The sequence below is a fragment of the Falco peregrinus genome, chromosome Z (assembly GCF_023634155.1).
Source record: "Falco peregrinus isolate bFalPer1 chromosome Z, bFalPer1.pri, whole genome shotgun sequence".
NCBI classification, from domain to species: Eukaryota; Metazoa; Chordata; class Aves; order Falconiformes; family Falconidae; genus Falco; species Falco peregrinus.
Window position 1 is genome coordinate 11,152,878 of NC_073739.1, and position 16,920 is coordinate 11,169,797.

At 46.1% G+C, this 16,920-nt stretch overlaps 1 protein-coding gene across 1 annotated transcript in view; it reads right to left on the bottom strand.

Moving 5' to 3' along the window:
• Positions 1-8,149, bottom strand: part of SNX30 (sorting nexin family member 30) — a 50,068-nt gene extending 41,919 nt beyond the window's left edge. Inside the window, exon 1 of the mRNA XM_005238565.4 lies at positions 7,856-8,149. Coding sequence (XP_005238622.2) covers positions 7,856-8,017 — 162 coding nt within the window. The 5' untranslated portion in view covers positions 8,018-8,149. The remainder of the gene's footprint in view (positions 1-7,855) is intronic.
• Positions 8,150-16,920: the final 8,771 nt, after the last annotated feature.

The following is a 16,920-nucleotide window of genomic DNA, read 5'->3' on the forward strand; positions in this document are numbered from 1 at the left end:
AGAAGAGATGGGAATTGCCAATTCCAGAGAAACTCCTGTACTGGGAAGTTGTGGATCATAAGGAGACCACTGAGTACAGTTTTATGACAGTACTAGAGCACCTACATTGTAAGATATCATTACAGCAGCCTTACCAATAAAATTACTGTTTTATGTGCTTCTACACCATCAAACCTGAGTGGCTACAAGCAAAAAGGAGACAAGCACTCTACCTTTTCAGTAAGATACCATGGTATTAACCTATCCAAGTGATACCACGAGTTTGAGAGATGAAACTGCTAGAGAAACAAGTTCCTGGTTACCACCACTATGAAAGATGGGAAACTAGATTCAGCCAGCAGCTTGGCTGTGGGCAGAGCACTGATGGCAAACTGAAAGCCATGCTAGGTTTAAGTCAGCTCTTTTTAACTAGGAACCTGGAAAAAAGTAGTCGCATGCACGCACATGCACACAGTGCGGCAGCAGAAGAGACAGCAGCTCCTTTGAACAGGAATACAACTAAGCTCAGCCTTTGAGAGCTGACAGCCCACTTATGAAGCATGTGGCAGATAACTGCTTGCACCCAAAAGCTTCCTGGCCTGAGAATCATGGGTTCAGTGATATAACACATATCCACTACGCAACTTAACCTCCCCATTCAGTGCAGTGATCGGGGGAAAAGAACCACATGATTTCCCAAAAGCCAGGAGAACAGCTTCATAAATAAGTGAATTCCAAAACAGTTAGAAGACGGTTCAACCAAACTAGCAATCCTACTATCCTAGGTAGAAAGCAACACTCCTGTGTCCTTCAGGCCATTCTTCTCCAGACAAGGAGAGGGATTTATTAGAAGAAGCCCCATGTTCAGAGGTCCTTACAAGTAACTTGAATCACAACAACATTTGCTGGAAGGACAATACAGCAGAGGTGACATCAGTGCAGAAGGCTTCTGAAGTGCACTGATGTCAACTGACACAGATGACTGATAAGGTGACAAGGGCAAATTCTTTGCTGAACTTTACAGAGAAGGAAGAATTGGTCAGGCATGTGAAGGTAGGGGTCTGCCTCATCCACAGGAGCCATGAGCTGGTAGAGTTCAGAATCCCAAGAGGAGGGAGCAAAGCAAAAAGCAGAATTGCAACCCCAGACTCTGGCCTCTTCAGGAATCTGCTAGAAGGCAGGCACATGGTCCTGGAGAGGCATCCAGGAGAACTAGCTGATTTTCAAGGAACACCTCCCCAGCTGCAAAACAGATCCATCCCAATGAGCAGGAAATTAAGCAGAGGTGGCCGGAGACCTGTATGCATGAACACAGAGCTCCTGACTAAACTCAGATATAAAAAGGAAGCATAAAAAGCAGCACCAGGCACGGCTGACCCAAGAGGAATAGAAAGACTGAGTATGCAGGGATAGGTTTAGTGGAGTGGAGCTAAGTCTGGCAAAGGATGAAAACAGCAACAAGGAAGGCTTCTACAGGTACATCAGCAGCAAAATGAAGAACAAAGGAAATGCAGTCCTCATGGGGCAGGAGATCTGATGACACAGATAAGGCTAAGGCACTTGGTGCTTTCTTTGCCTCAGTCTTTATAGAGATGACCAGACTTCAGGAATCCCAGGCTCCTGAACCCAGAGGGAAAGCACAGAACAAGGCAAATTCACCATCAGTGGGGAAGGACCAGGTTAGGGACCATTTCAGCAAACAGGACAGACAAAAACCATGAAGAGGTGGACTCACAAGTGCCGAGGGAGCTGGATGATGCCACTGCAATGCCACTTCCAGTTATCTTGGCCTTATTATGGTGATGAGGAGGTTCATGAGGACTGGAAGAAATCAAGTGTCACTTAAGAAGGCAGATGCAGGGAATTACAGGCAAGTCAGCCTCACCTAGTCCCTGGAAAGGCAATTGAGAAAATAGCGAAAACTATTTCTAAACACATGAAGGACATAATGAGAAGTCAGCATGGACTTAAGGGAAGTCATGCTTAACCAACCCAACACCTGCTATGAAGATACGACTGGTATACAAAAGGAGAGCTTCGATGTGGTCCATCTCAACGCTGTCTCCCATAACACCCTTCTAGACAAGCTGATGAGGTACAAGTTAGGCAGATGTACAGCAAAGCTGACTGAAAACTTGCAGAACTGCTGCACTCAAAGGGTAGTCATTAGTAGAGTACAACAGCAGGCAGTAGTAGGGCCACTACTATTTAATACCCACATTAATGATATAAATGATGAGACAGGGTACATCCTCAGCAGCTGTGCTGAGAGTACAGAACTGGGTAGTGTTTGATATATTAGATGGTTGTGCTGTCATTCAGAGAGACCTCAAAAGGCTGTAGAGATGGGCTGACAGGTACCTTATGAAATCCATCACAGAGAAATGCAAAGTCCTGCACCTGGCAGTAATAGCCACGTATAGTATGTGATGGTGGCTGACCAGTTGAAAAGCAGCTTGGCAGAAAGGAAAAAAAACACACAAAGAAACACGACCACACAACAGATACTGATGGAAAAGCTGACCATGAGCAAACAAAAGGTATAGCTCAGGGCAAAGGTCAACAGCCTGTTCAGGAGAATGCTCAGGGGATCTTACCAATATGGATAAATACATGATAGGAGAGTGTAGAGAAGGTGATGACACTCTTTTCAGTGGATCCAACAACAGAACAAGAGACAGCGGGCACAAATTGAAATATTGGAACATTCACTTCAAGATGAGAAAGGAATCTTACTTTGCAAGTGACTGGATGCAGAATAGGTTGCCCAGAGACACTCAAAAACCATCTTCACAGCATCCTAGGCAGCCTGCTCTAGCTAACTCTGCTCTGTGCCAAGGGGTTGGACTAGAAAATACCCAGAGGTGCCCTCCAGCCTCAACTCTGCTATTGTCAGTTTTTGTGTTCTTGTAGATTAGAACCAAGATCAATTGATCCATACTGACACTGTTTCACAAGGTCACTAGCTTCACTTCCCAACTCTGTAGTCCTCTTGTCTCTCTCAGGACTGAGAATTTACCTCCAGCTTGCTTTAAAAGCCATACATGCTGCTGGTCTAACAGTTCTCCTTTAGTCAGAGAAGGAAGATGTTCGTAGAAGCTCAGGCAGATCTATTTTAAACTTTCAGATTATACTGCAAACTGGTTTCATCTGTGGGTGGATGAAGTTAAAAGCAATAATTATAAACTAGCAACCAAGGAGGCTGGAAGTGGAGCTCCAGACTCTCAATACATTTTTTTGTTGAAGAGCCACTAGGCTCACTTCCAGAACATGAGTGCTAAGTAACAGCACTCTAGCAAACACATCAAGTTATTTTCACTCGATCAGGTGCTAATACAGGCCTAAGGGTTCACCAGGGTGGTAGCTTGGAAGCAGATGAGTAAGGAATCACATGCAAGGAGTAGTTTTCAGTTAGTAACCAGAAGTTCGCAGTAGTTTTAATGTCCATCTCCATGAGTCAGCAAATTCAAACTATGCATTCATTGCAAGCCTGGTATTCTACATCAACTCTGCTTGACATACTACCTATAGAAGAGCCTTGAACCTCACTTCAGCTGTCTAGTGTTAACAGAGCCAAACAGAAAGCATGCACATCTTCAAAGAAAAGCTGAACAGGTTATAGGTAGCTGGCCCGAAGTACAGTACCTGGTAGTCAGAGATGTCTGCAAGTGGACAAGGGAATCTAAGCCCTAGGACAGGTGGGATATGAAAAATTTTGGAGTGATAGGTAAGAAACCCGTACGGAGAGTCAGCATCCCATCAGATAGCTGCCAGTCTCAAGGCTGAACAATAGCAAGAACAGCCAGCATCACCTTGTTCGGAAGGCAGTCTCACAGCAAGTCTAGAGGGACCACAAGGACCACAACTAGAGGAGAACAGGAGCAAGACATACAGAACACTTTATAATTCTGTGAAGCCTGGTACTCCCAACACTTAGCAGCATGCTATTAAATCTGCACAGCCACAGTGGGGCTGCATCCGAGTTTTATCATACTCCTACAACCATTTGGGTACAATCACACAGCAGAATATCATCTGCTTCTCACCTCTGCTCTGAACTCATTAATAATCCCTTTTCTCCTCATTGTCAAAGTATCTACCCTAGTGCACACACCAGATTTGCTATCTAACATGACAAACTAGTGGAGTCAAGTAGTCACGTGCAAGCAGAACTTACTTTTTTAAAGGAAAAGGAGAGGAAAAAAAACCTCACACTGACACTTCCCCATTTGTCTTACCTTCCTCTGCAGAGATCTGCTCTGAAAAGCAGATCTCAATTAGTTTGCATGCCTTCCAAAAGCTCTGTAAGAGAGGAAGAACTCAGTTTTATAGCTAAATCTGCAGTGGACCCTGCCATGCATTCTGTGGGACTGTTTCCCTCTTACCTGATGGCAAAAAAAAAAAAAGGGGGGGGGGGGGTCAGTACTACTTTGGTTCAGCCTTAGCTGTCTGCTTATTTGGAGGATATAGCAAGTGTAAAGGGAGAATAAGCTCAAAAAAGCTGACGGTGGTCAGATATCAGAACAAACAATGTTTGCAATTAGACTTGAGAGAAACAGAAGGATTTTTATAGAAAGACCCAGGCAATACAGAAATGCTTCAGAGACATGAATCTACAACTCGAGTATTTAATATTTGCTGCAGAATCACCGTGAAAGCCAAGTACTTAGCCAGAAACACCCATTTCATTTAAGTTAGATGCTGCTCAGAAGTCAATGTTTCCTGGCTCCTAAAACAGCTCTCTCCTACTAGTGAGGTTGAAGACACTCTTTCAGACAATGAAAACTCCGCAGCCCTCTTCATAAGATACAGAGAACTTGAGACTCATCTATTTAAACGGCCTTAGAACAAAGGAAGCCACAGAAAACAGCACAGAAGGTCTTCCTTCCCTTTCCAGTGACCTACTGCTCTAGTAGCATTAGCCACTGTTCTTAAAAGAGCAACCAAGGGTTTGAGACTTCAGAGTTAGACAGGGTCTAAGCTACTAGGTTACTCCCACGTTTGAATCAAAAACCAACAGGACACACACAGGCAATGTTCCCACACTCAAGGTTCCTCTGACTCAGGATAAAGTAGTGTTCTTACTCAGCAGCTCCAAAAAAAGCAAAGAAAGTATGCAAAGCACTGAAGGCAGAAGTTTAGCCACTTCAGGCTGCACATCTGTTGCAGTGGAAATTGAAGCACTGCTTTATGGGCAGACATCATCCCTTACTTCTGCACTTTCTCCCCTCAGAGGATTTCAGTCTTAGGTACTTTTACCTTGCAGCAGCATTTAGGAAGTATTCACTCACCGCAGGCAAGAAACCAGAAAAAGCAAGTTGTCCACTTCACAATGATGGGTCAGCCATTGGCACTAACTCTCTGCCAGAGGGATGTCCTAGTACAGGCCTGGTTATGAACAATGGGTCCTTAAGAGAAGCCTGGTGACTCAGAGCCACTTTGAAGCAGAAGACTTTTTGATCCAAACTTCTCCTCCAATGTCAATCTCCACCAGGCTCTTGGCCACTCTGGAGAGAGCAGATGAGCATAGCTCCTATTATCAATAAAGAACAGCTGCAGAGCTTTTAAGCCCAGGAGTCAGACTTGACTCCGACCTCCCTCTGTTAGCCAGCTATCAGAGCTATCCACACACTGGTAGCTGACAGTAAGCCAGCCTTTCAAAAGATTAATCACCCACCACCAGAGATTAAGACCGAGAAACATACTAACCACCGAAATGGTGGTTTTACCTATTCATCTCCACTTAACCATACTCATTCCCCAGAACACTCAATACACAGTGCAAACAGTTGAAGTTTACTACTGCCTTAAAGCTAGAAACACCCATCTGTTTGCTGAAGTTTTTTCCTGAGGTGGTAAAGAAGTAAACTTATTTTTCTCTTGCCAGTGCATCAGGTATTAAGTGGAAGAAGGGACATCCCTCAGAGTAGAACTGCTGGACATCAGGAGGATCAGATGTTGGGCTTTTTCTGCTAATTCAGCTAGAAAGAAAAAAAGAAAGCATGCTGCTCTCTTCCTACTGGAAATCATTTTATTCATCAAGGCTCATTATCCTAGTGTCATTTCCAGGTCAACCACAGAACTGCTCTCAAGTCTAAAACCCACTTAATTCAGCCCCCTTTTGTTCTCCCCTTTACAGTACTCCTGTACCGCCAAGTGCCTAGAACAGGCCAATACTACATACAGGTACTAGAAGATGAATTTCACCTGTGCTGCTGGTGGAAAAACTGGGCAGGGACTTCCCTACTGGCAAGAAGTTAGCTGACCACAGCCCAAGGCTAGAGAGGTATTTCTGTTCCTATGTTATCGGGGATGCTGATACACTCAGACACCTCAAAACAGGAAAGCAGAGAGGAGCTTGCTTGTGCTCCAAAAGCAAAAAAAAAAAAAAATAATACAGCTAAGCAAAGAAGTTACAGGGTGTGTGCTACTCCTCAGAACAGAGCTTCTCACCTGCCACACAGCAGTGCGGATAGGCAGCACTAACAGGATGAGTACAGTACCCCCACCGCACTCCTGAGCTGCGAGAAGACCCCCAAAGGCAGCTGCCAACTCTGCTATTGATACAGGCTGGTCAGACAGCAGCCTAGTTAGATTGGATTTACTCATGTATCATAGACAGAAGAACTCTATAAGTCCTACTCCAACCTTAGTCACATACCCCCTTGTCTTGGAGGGCCATCAACTCTTTGACAACTTTCTTAGATGAAGGTATTTGATCCCAGAGGGAAGGTAAGCCTGGCTTCTCACTTGAGCAACAGTGGGCAAACATTCAAAGAGAGGGCTCCTTACATGGGCAGGAACAAGTACTAAATCTGTACAGCACAGTTACAAGGCAAGAGAAGGTGACACATGGAAGAGGCCAGACTACCTTGACTCATTCCCCTAGAGCACGGGAGTGTATCAGACCAGATAGCGCTGGCAGCCCCAAAGCTTTTGGAGGCTAGCAGATCTGTCCTGCCCTGGAGCAGCTCCACGCTCCCCTGGACAACAGCCATAGGAAGCACCTCCTGCCACCAGCAGCTCTGTAACACCCTGCACAAGCACCAGCCAGCCCAGAACTGCTTATTATAAAGTTCCAAACCAGTCTCACCCTTTGCAACCCTTGCTTCCAGGAAATCCTACCTTAAAACATTTCAGGAAGTCTGCCCACAGAGATACTATGTCCCTGAAAGAGTACTTAACATATCAGCAGTGCAGCACTGCCGCTGCGGTAATGTTCAGGGATTATCACACCCAAGGCCCACACATGGGCAAGGCACTTTACAAAGCCCTCTGGTGTCCTGTGGGCACGTGCCAGAGCCAGGTAAGGAAAAGCAGGCACAGAAACTGCTGCAACAGCATCCTTTCCATATCGCACCAACGTGAGGAAGCGAGCAGGAGCTCGGGTCTGGGAAGAACAGTCACAGACAAGTTGATGGCAAGCTCAGTAGTAAGGAAACAGCGGCAGCTCCAAGCCTTCCCCGTGAGGGAGACAGGAAGGAGATGGCAAGGGAGTTGCAGTAATTCCTGAAGCACTCGGACCCATCCGCACGGGTACGAGCCCGCGGGAAGGGAGACGGCCAGCGAAGCCTTACCCCTCGCACCCAGCCGGTGTGAGCGGGTGCACCGGCGTCCCGGCCCCTCCCTCGCAGGGAGAGACACCGTGCCCGTAGACCCCACACCGGGTGCCTTCTCCCCCCGCCCCTCCTCGAGCAGCCGCAGGCTCTTGCGATGGATGTCAGCAGCACCCCAGGGCTCCATTTCCCGCGGCGAGCCTGGGAGGCAGCCCGGACGTGGCGGGAAACAGTCGCACAGCCCTTCTCCCTCCCCTCCGTGCTCCCCTTCAGAAGCAGCGACACCCCCCCAAATGCCGCGCCCCCTCCTCGGGCCGTACCTTGTCGGCGATGCTGCGGGGCAGAAGCAGGTCGGGGCTGGGGGTGAGCGCCGGCCCCATCTCCTCGCTGCTGGACGGGGCCAGGGGATGCGGCATCTCCCGCAGCGACTTGGGCCCGGAGGACGGGAGAGGCTTGGGGGTGCCTGCTGCGCCGCCCGACATCGCGCCGGCGCTGGGCAGCGGACCCAGCGGAGGGGGGAGCGGAGGCCGCGCCGCTTCGGCGGGGAGCTGCGGGGCCGCGGCCGGAGCCTGCCCGCCACCACCGCACTACGAGGAGGAGGGGAGGAGAAGGAGGAGGAGGGGAGGAGAAGGAGGAGGAGGCGGCAGCAGCAGCGGCCGAGTACGAAGAGGCGGAGGAGGAGGAGGGGCGAGAGCAGCGCCTGCCCGCGCCACCGCCGCCCGCCCCCTTACAAAGCGCCCTCCGCGCCACCTGCCTCCCCCGCCCGCCCCGCCCCGCGCGGCGGCGCCCGCCGAGCCTCCCGCCCCGCCCCACCCCGGGGCACGAGCGGAAGGCGCGGGGCCGTCCCAGCGCGGCGGCGGCGGGCGGGGCTGAGGCGGGCGTAGGCCGCGCCCCCGGCAGGCCCGGCCGGTGACAGCCGCCGCCCGGGCGGGCCCGCTGGCCGGACAGCCCAGCGGGGGAGGCGGCGGGGCCCGGCGCAGCCTGCGGGCGGGCCTGGTAGGCGCCGCCGCCCGCGCCCTTGCGTGAGCCGCAGCGTGGCCCCCGGGTACCGCGCTAACGCCCGTGTCGAACGGCGGTTAAACGCCAGAAAGGCGAAGCAGCCGCTCGGCCTCTCCAGGCGCAGCTCGCCGGTTTCGAACTGCTCACACGTTTGAAGGGAAACTGCAAACACACCGAGTCCCCGTGCGGGTCGCCGTGCCGGCGTGGGGTAGCTGGGGTGGCAGCAGGGCGGCGGCGGGACCTCCCCCCGCCCCGCTGGGCAGCCCGAGGCCCAGCCCCGGGACCTGCTGCCGGCACGGGCGGGCGCCCCCGGGACCGCGCAGCGGGACGCGTTGCGGACTGGCAGGCGCGCTCTGCCGCGTGTTCGCTGCCACCGCGCCTGAGAGGTTTCACATTCTTGTAGCGTAATGTTTCATCCTGAAGCTGCTGGAATTTGTGGTAGAGAATTCTCTTTACATTTAAAGAAAACAACCCGAATTTTAAAGAAGATGCGCTGAAAAGTTTCACTCTGACCCTGTGTGGACAGAATGTATTTTTTCAGGCAACCTTAAATTCAGGCTCCCTTGCAGTTTGCTAAAATGAGCTGAAAGATTACATCAAGTTCTGTCAAAATGATACATATGAATTTGTCTAACGGCATGCATCAATTGCAAAAATTCAACAATCTGTCCACAGCTAACAGTGAAAAACTGTTGATGACTGTTGAATAATTAATAAATAGGAGAGAAATCATAGCCTGGTTTAAGATACTCCCTGAGCAAATAAAGCAACTGCATTTGTCTGATGAGTTACTCTTTGCAAATAATTTGCTCGGCATTAATTAGACATAATAGAATAGCATGCTACTGGGGGAAGAGATGGGTCACTGTAAGACTGTTGTCATCCCTTCCAGCTATATACAGATATGCAGAAATGCAGATACAGATACGCAGAAATGCATATACAGATACGTGACCAAACAGAACTGGGATGCTGTAAACATTTTTGCTCATGTTTAACTTTTCCAAGGGGAATCAAAAGGGCAGCACCACCACCTGAAGCTTAAGCTCACAAGTTTTACAAATGTCAGTGCCAGGTGCCACGCAGCAGGCACAGGGGAGTGCAACATTGTGGACCTCTGTTCAGCATAGGAAAAAGCTATGAAAGAATCAATCCTTACTATACATAAATACCTAGTATTACATAATATTTGAATGCTGGTTGTTATAGTTTACCTGTCCAATTAAATGACAAGAGACTGGCCAAATTAAAAAAAATAATTTATTAAAGCAAGCGACAAGTAAGCAAAACAGCGCTGGGTGGCTGGGGAGTCTCCTGCTCCACCAACGGCGTGCACTCACTTCCCGAAAGTCACTGGTTTTATACTCTTCGTCTTCCAGTATATGTGTCTTCTTTAATGGTGCATTCTGCGTCTGCGCGGCTTGTTGCTAAGGGGATCGTTCGCTGCCTTCCTCCTGGTGGTCGTGGGGATGAAGGCTCCTTGTCTTCCTCACATCACAGACTCCTCGTCTTCATGAGTCCCCCACCCCTCTCTTTCTCAAGTTTCAGGCCCCCACCCCTCTCTTTCTCAAGTTTCAGGCCCTAAATCCCTCTCTTTCTCAAGTTTCAGACCCCAACTCCCTCTCTTTCTCAAGTCTCTTTAGCATTCCTGCATATCGGGTTTACATAGCCGGATGCTGGTGGCTGACCTTGCATACTTCACGTAAATTTCCATTATTCTGCCAAAGTTTGATGAACAAACTGTTCACAATTTATCACACTGGTAACAACCAAAAGTCCCAACCAAGTCCCAGGCTGCAGTGAGAAAGAGACTGTGAAATATACTTCATTCATTACGCTTCCAAAACAATAACCTATTGCTCAGAAAAATGAAACAACACAAATTAGCCAGCATAGACACCCCAGCTTTCTTCTAGACTATTCAAATCTTAAGTGGAAACTGTTGTGATAAAGCAGCAGGCAGGGTCACATCTGCTGCACTGCTCAGGAACCAGTTCCCTTCAGTTTTGTGAAAGCTCGTGTCTTGAAGGCTTACAGCTTACCAACAGCTCTTGCTGTCTTTTCCCTTAAGCATTCCCACCCAGTGTGTTCCAATTCAGAACAATTCTCCAAAGGAAGGCTGTCAGGGATGCTTACACAAACGCTGTCAACAGTTGGAAACCTCGGGGCGTTCCCACGCTGTGCAGATACAAATGACCTTCTGCTCATTAAACCTACTGGCCTGGGGGACAGCGAGCCTGCTGCACCCTTCCAGTAAAGACCAACGGTATCCAGGCTGCCCAAACAGCAAGCAGCACAGGCAGCAGATGGAGGGCAGGGTTTATCACTCTACTATTTCTGCAGAAATACTTTGTCCAGTTGTGGGCCCCTTAACACAAGAAAGACACAGACAAACTGGACGAAGTTCAGAGCAGGGCACTAAGATGGTTGGTGACTGGAGCACTTGCCCTGCAAGCAGAAGCTGGAGGGCCAAGGCTTGTTCAGCCTGGAGCCACCATGGCTTCAAGGGCATGTAATTGCAGCCCCCAGTAGCCCACAGGGAGGGCATGGAAGAGACGGAGCTGGGCTCTTCACGGCAGTGCATAGCAGGAGGACAAGAGACAAAGGACATAAATTGAAACAGGAGATTCCAGATGGACATTAAGAAGAACTTTTTCCCCCGGCGACAGCCAAGCAGTGGGGCAGGTTGTGGAGAGAGGTTATATAGCCTCCACCCTTGGAGATTTTCAAGACAGTGTGGTCTGATCTCATCTCTGACCCTCCTTTAAGCAGAGATTGGACCAGAGACCTCCCTAGGTCCCTTCCAGCCTGAATGATTCAGGGATTCAGATAATGTTCGTTGCTGTGGAAGCAGTATGTCTAGTTTCTGAAGCGATGTGAGGTGACCCCTCAGTTTTCCTTTCTTATATTGATCCTTAGGTCACTTCAACATAAATGTTCGCTACAACCCATTTCTGATAATAACATGCATTTAGTGAAACCAAACTGACAGGGTTAGGGTATCTGTAAATCTCTTAAGGACTAAGGACAGATGTCTGTCCTCCTCTGATCTCAGTCAATACTAAGTCTGTGAATATCTGTATAAGCGGCAATCTAGGTTTAACAATGATACATACCATCAGTAGCAGAAGCAAAACTATAATACAGAGAAAGAGAAGAGTTAAAAAATTGTGTATCATACCTCAAAATGTATGAAGCTTACTTTATATTTGTAATCTGAAAAATCTCTACAGCTGGCTGGCCTTTTCTTAGCTGTCTTTGCAAGTTCGTATCACAGACTGAGGCGAGTTTCTAGCTTCCTCTTCAGCCATGACAGAAACCTATTTTTATTTTTTTTAACATGGAAGATGACAATCTTATGTAATTGATTTCAAGAGCTGTAACTTCCGAAACACAGAAGATAAAACATTTTAAGATTTGCGTTTGAAAAGTAAGAGTTAGGAGCAAATTATTGTACTTTGATTACAACTAGTCCTGCATTATTAAGAGGTCATAAACAACTCCAAATCTTTTGTTCATGAAACAAAACAGAAAAAAGGTATGCTAAGTAGCTGACTTCTTGTAGAAAACTTTTTCCTCGCACAAATAGAAAACTTCTACATGCATCAGCATGTGGGTCGTCTGGCTCCAGCAGCAGGCACAGGAATGTACAGCAAAAACTGAGGAAGGGAAGTGTCCATTTCTTCTAATAGTAGCAGCACTGAAATAAATGTCTTAATTCTGCTAAGAAATTATAAGGTTGATATAATTTTATGACTGTAGTACTTTCCCTGACTTTTTTTTTATAGTTTTCTTTTTGTTAAACATTGACTGCTAAAACCAGTCAGCACATGGAACACAAAACCAGCAGAATAAAATACACAATGAGAATCAAAATCAGTGACTGGCTGAAGAGATACTGCTATTCGATGGCCACCTCTTAACCCAAGTTAGCCTGAAAAAACTGGGATGCTCCTCTAGCAAAAATCCTGTTTATTATGTTTACATCATTTTACCTGAGAAAAGAGATACAACAGAATAGGTATGTGTATGATACTAACTGGGCAAGACGACAGATGGTCAACCATGGGATCAAGAATCTCACCAATTCAAGACAAAGGTCATCAGTTTCACAATTTTTTTTTCTGAAGAAAATAGTTCTGCCTCTGTATCACTGAAATGAAAGGCCTACAGACTACCTCTCTGGATCGTTGCTAGGATAGAAAGAGAGAGGAAGGATCTACAGGTTGCCTTCTCTCCTGCCTTTTCAATCATACTCTTGCACAGGGGTCCTCAAACTGTTTAAACAGGGGCCGGCGTGGATGCAGTGGCAGGCAGCCATCTGCGGCTGCTTGGTTTCCCCCTCTGCAACCCCTGGCGGGGGTGGGGGGGGGTGGGGGAAGCAGGGGGGGTTCTGTAAATATCAGGGGCCGGATTGAGGACCCTAGAGGGTCATATCCGGCGCACGGGCCATAGTTTGAGGACCCCTGCTCTTGCACCTCCATTATGGCAATGTTGGTTCAGGAAGTACTCCTATTACTTCTGCTGGTTAGCTGTATCTTCTCAACTAGAGCTGATATATATTAAAATTAAGCATCTCTCACAGCAACTGGAAATCATTCAGTGTATGTGCTCTCTCCTGTCATTTTTGCCAAGGGTGAGAGATAGGTCAGCATAAGCAAGAACAGGGATTTTGAAGAGATTCTATGTAGCACTATTGAGTTGCATTATATACGACATACCTACAGTTCTCGGTATAGAAGCAGTTTGGTGGTGGGGTCTGAGATCCAGGTGCTTTCTCTATTGCCTGTCTAAATCCCCTAAAAAACCACATTTTCTTATTTAATACAGTTCCTAATTTTAAAGTTGACAGATGTTACAGACAGCAGCAAAGCAGCAAATATACTACATGCCAGCAATATGTTGTGGCAAAGTCCTTTTCTTCAAAGCAAGGGTTGGAGCAACTCCTTAATACTAACAGAAGATCACCTCTTAAAAAACCTATTTACAAATTTAAAGATAGACAGCACCACGGTTTTATGGCTTTTCTGATCTGGAGTGCCAGGTACTCCAATAATTCTACTCAAGATGTTTTTATCATGGCAGATGGCTTTGTAAGTGCTCATAGTGAGCCTGAAAAGGACTCTCAGTTGTTCCATAACATTCTTTTTGTAATGCATCTTCATCTTCTGGCTCAGACAGTGAGACATAAAATGGCAATAGAGTTTACAATGAATATCAGAAGGCTAACTTCAGGTTGAGTTTATTTACTCAATCAGACACATAAAACGCACCTGCTTTTCATCAGTTTATAGATACTTATCTTTTATTCTATTTATTTATATATATTAATATTTTCATTCTATTTAAAGCATAAATTATAGAATTCTTCTCTATAGCACTCTGTATAGCACAGTACAGACAAAAAACAATAAGGTAGACTGGAGGCCACACAAGCCAGACTGTGATGCTGTCAGGCTTGGCTGGTTTACCAGGTCAGTGGCAGTAAAAGCTTTTTACCTCGCTGTTGACAGCCTCTCCTTGACCCCTTTACCTTCTCTCCCTCATGCTCTACCTGGACAGGATAATGTTTGTGTCTGTTTGCACATAACAGCATATGAAACTAGTATGAAACAAGACCATTCTAGAGGATGTAAAAAAAATAAAATCCAGCTGCCCTTGGAAAACAGTTCTTCCTTCTCTATGCTGCTACAGTTCATGTCTTGTACCACAGTGACTGAAGAGAGCAGGCTTTTGACCTGACCCAGTTAAATCTTACGTCTGCATTGACTCTGTACAGAGATGGGATCACTTTCAAGTGAACAGCACTATTGATGCACACATTTAAGCTAATGGGTGAGCTTTTGCTGCATCAAAAGCCTTCAAAGCTGTCAAGTTTGATGGGGAAGCAATAAACACGATTGTGGGAAGATAGGGCACTTGTGATAGAAAGTGGAAGTCTGTCCTAAATGGCTATCAAATGAAAAATCAGAAATCCCACCGTGGAGAAAGTGTACAGCTATGGACACAGTATCTTGAGGCAACTGGATATAAAAAAATAACCCAAGTAAAATGTTTAAAGACTCTTCAAAACATTCTATTTTTGTTTGTTTGTTTGTTTTTGAGGTTTTTTTGTGACATGCAAATTAAATATAGAAATAGAAGGTAGGGTTTAGAATGGATCTGTATGAGTAGCACTGCCAGTTGGAAATAACAGCAGCATTCTGGAAGATCTTGGCTCAAGCCAAGGAGACATCCCACACAGCCCATTTTCATTTGGAGGGGAGCGGGTGGAGAGTAAATCACTGTTTTACCTCAGCTTTGTCAACTGCAAGCAAACCGTGGTGAATAGAACTGTCCGTGGCCATTTTGAGATATTGCAGTCTATGATCATTCAGTATCACATCCAATTCAGCTGAGCTTTTGTTTATTTAATGAGATACACAGCTCCCTGTACACCAAGATGATAAGAACAGCCAGCCTGGAAAATAGCATTTTACTGCCTCAAGAAGCAGCATGGCCAGATTTGTGAGGCAATGTTGAAGAACAGCGTTTTTTTAAGCTGAAGATTTTGTAATGACTTTCTAACAGACATGCTATAAATGCTGTATTTTATAATTTTTATTTGATTATAGTGAACAAGAAGGAAAAATTTCAGGGAAAATCAAAGTATTCGAATGCATGACAGATTAAACTCTCTTCCTTTCAAGAGCTACACTCTTTTCCCATTTCTACATCCCAAGGAGGAAATTAATGTACTGATATGACACTCCTTCAAGAGCCAAAGGGTCATTTGACTTGAGGCAGGACTATGTTTCCATAGAGATGCTCTGCTGTGATTAATTTTCATCCCACTTTTATAGAACTGCAGAATTTATGAGTCCCAACCTTTCTGCACCTGAGTCTTCTTGCTGATGACTTCTCTTCCTTTTCTACCTTCTTCCTCAATCCCCAACCAAGCACCACTGTCCGCTTCTTAATTCTTCTTGCCAGTGTTAGCTGTGTCAAAGAAGAGCTTAGCCACTAAGCCTGTCTGTCTCAAACTGAAGCTCTTCCGAACCACTTACATGCCCAGTCCTGGCATGACAATGCAGGGAAATGTACCACTGCGCTGCTCTTCACTCAAGGATTACGAGCGAGATGTCTAGAAAAAATGGACTTCAGGTCATCCAAGAGAGAATAATAATAAGGGGGGGTGGCAGGGTGGGGGGAAGCACATATGACAGTTCTCAAGTCACACTAAGAAATTACAAAAATGAAAAAAACTCAACCAACCAACCTACAGAAAAACCACCCAAAACCAAAACATCAGAAGGAGAGAAGGTGCTCAATCAGCTGTTCAGATAAAGAGAAGAGTTGAAAACAATGCCTCTATTTTGGAAAGGCTGAGATGTTTGCCTTCCAGTAACTGACAGGGCTTTAAAGCAAACAGAAGACTCCCTGAGATTGTCAGATGTTTGCTGTTTGCTCAAGTGCTGTTTTGGATTTTCTCATTAACACACACGCAAATGCACAGAGACAGGCTTTACCAGACAAACAATCTAGGTAACCAAATTCTAAATCTGGATGTTACAAGTCTCTAGACAGAAATTTGATCAGTTTTACAGATTTCACACTTAGTGAGGCTTTGAAAAAGTATAAATGCATGGACAGATAGCATATTTGGCTAGCAGAAGTCTATGTGACAGAATTTGTATGCATAATACTAGTGCACACTGGTTTAAGTCAAATCAATCAAGTATTATGGATACTGATAGGATTCTTATACATTCCGTACCATCTCAAAAATGTAATTTCTTTCTACATCATCTAGAATAGCTGGCTGCAGCAGCAGATCTTACTAATTGTTAATTGTCCTCAAAAAGTATGTACATATTTTGTTGTCCGAGCTAATGGACTAGTGTGGCATTTCACACTGCGTACACCCTGCGCACATCCTTACCAAGGTAGATAATTCTTTCGCAAGAAAACCAACGTTTTTTAATAAGTTGTTTTTCTCCTTTAACCCTGGAGAGCAATGAGGTTATGAACTTTTAAGAGTTGACGGAAGAGGAAGCAGATGAAATTAAATGCCCTGCAGTGTACAGGATGTTTGCTCCAAGACCACCCTTGCCATAATGAAGTGTCATTTGTTCAGAAACACCTGTTACATACATCACCAAAATCTCAGTACTAAGAAGTTCAATATCCTGCAGTAAAAGCGTTTCTAACTACAGACACCTTGAACTACAACTTACGTTGAAAAAAGTAACTGGTTCTCTGTACTTCTTTTCAAATTTGGTTCAGAAAAAGGGCCTTTATTGCATGACAATTGTTTACTGCCTTAAAACCACCCCTGGGTATAAAAATTAAGCAGGCAGTGTGACTGGTTTCTTGGCTGGCCAGATTGGCCCCATCTGTTCGCGGC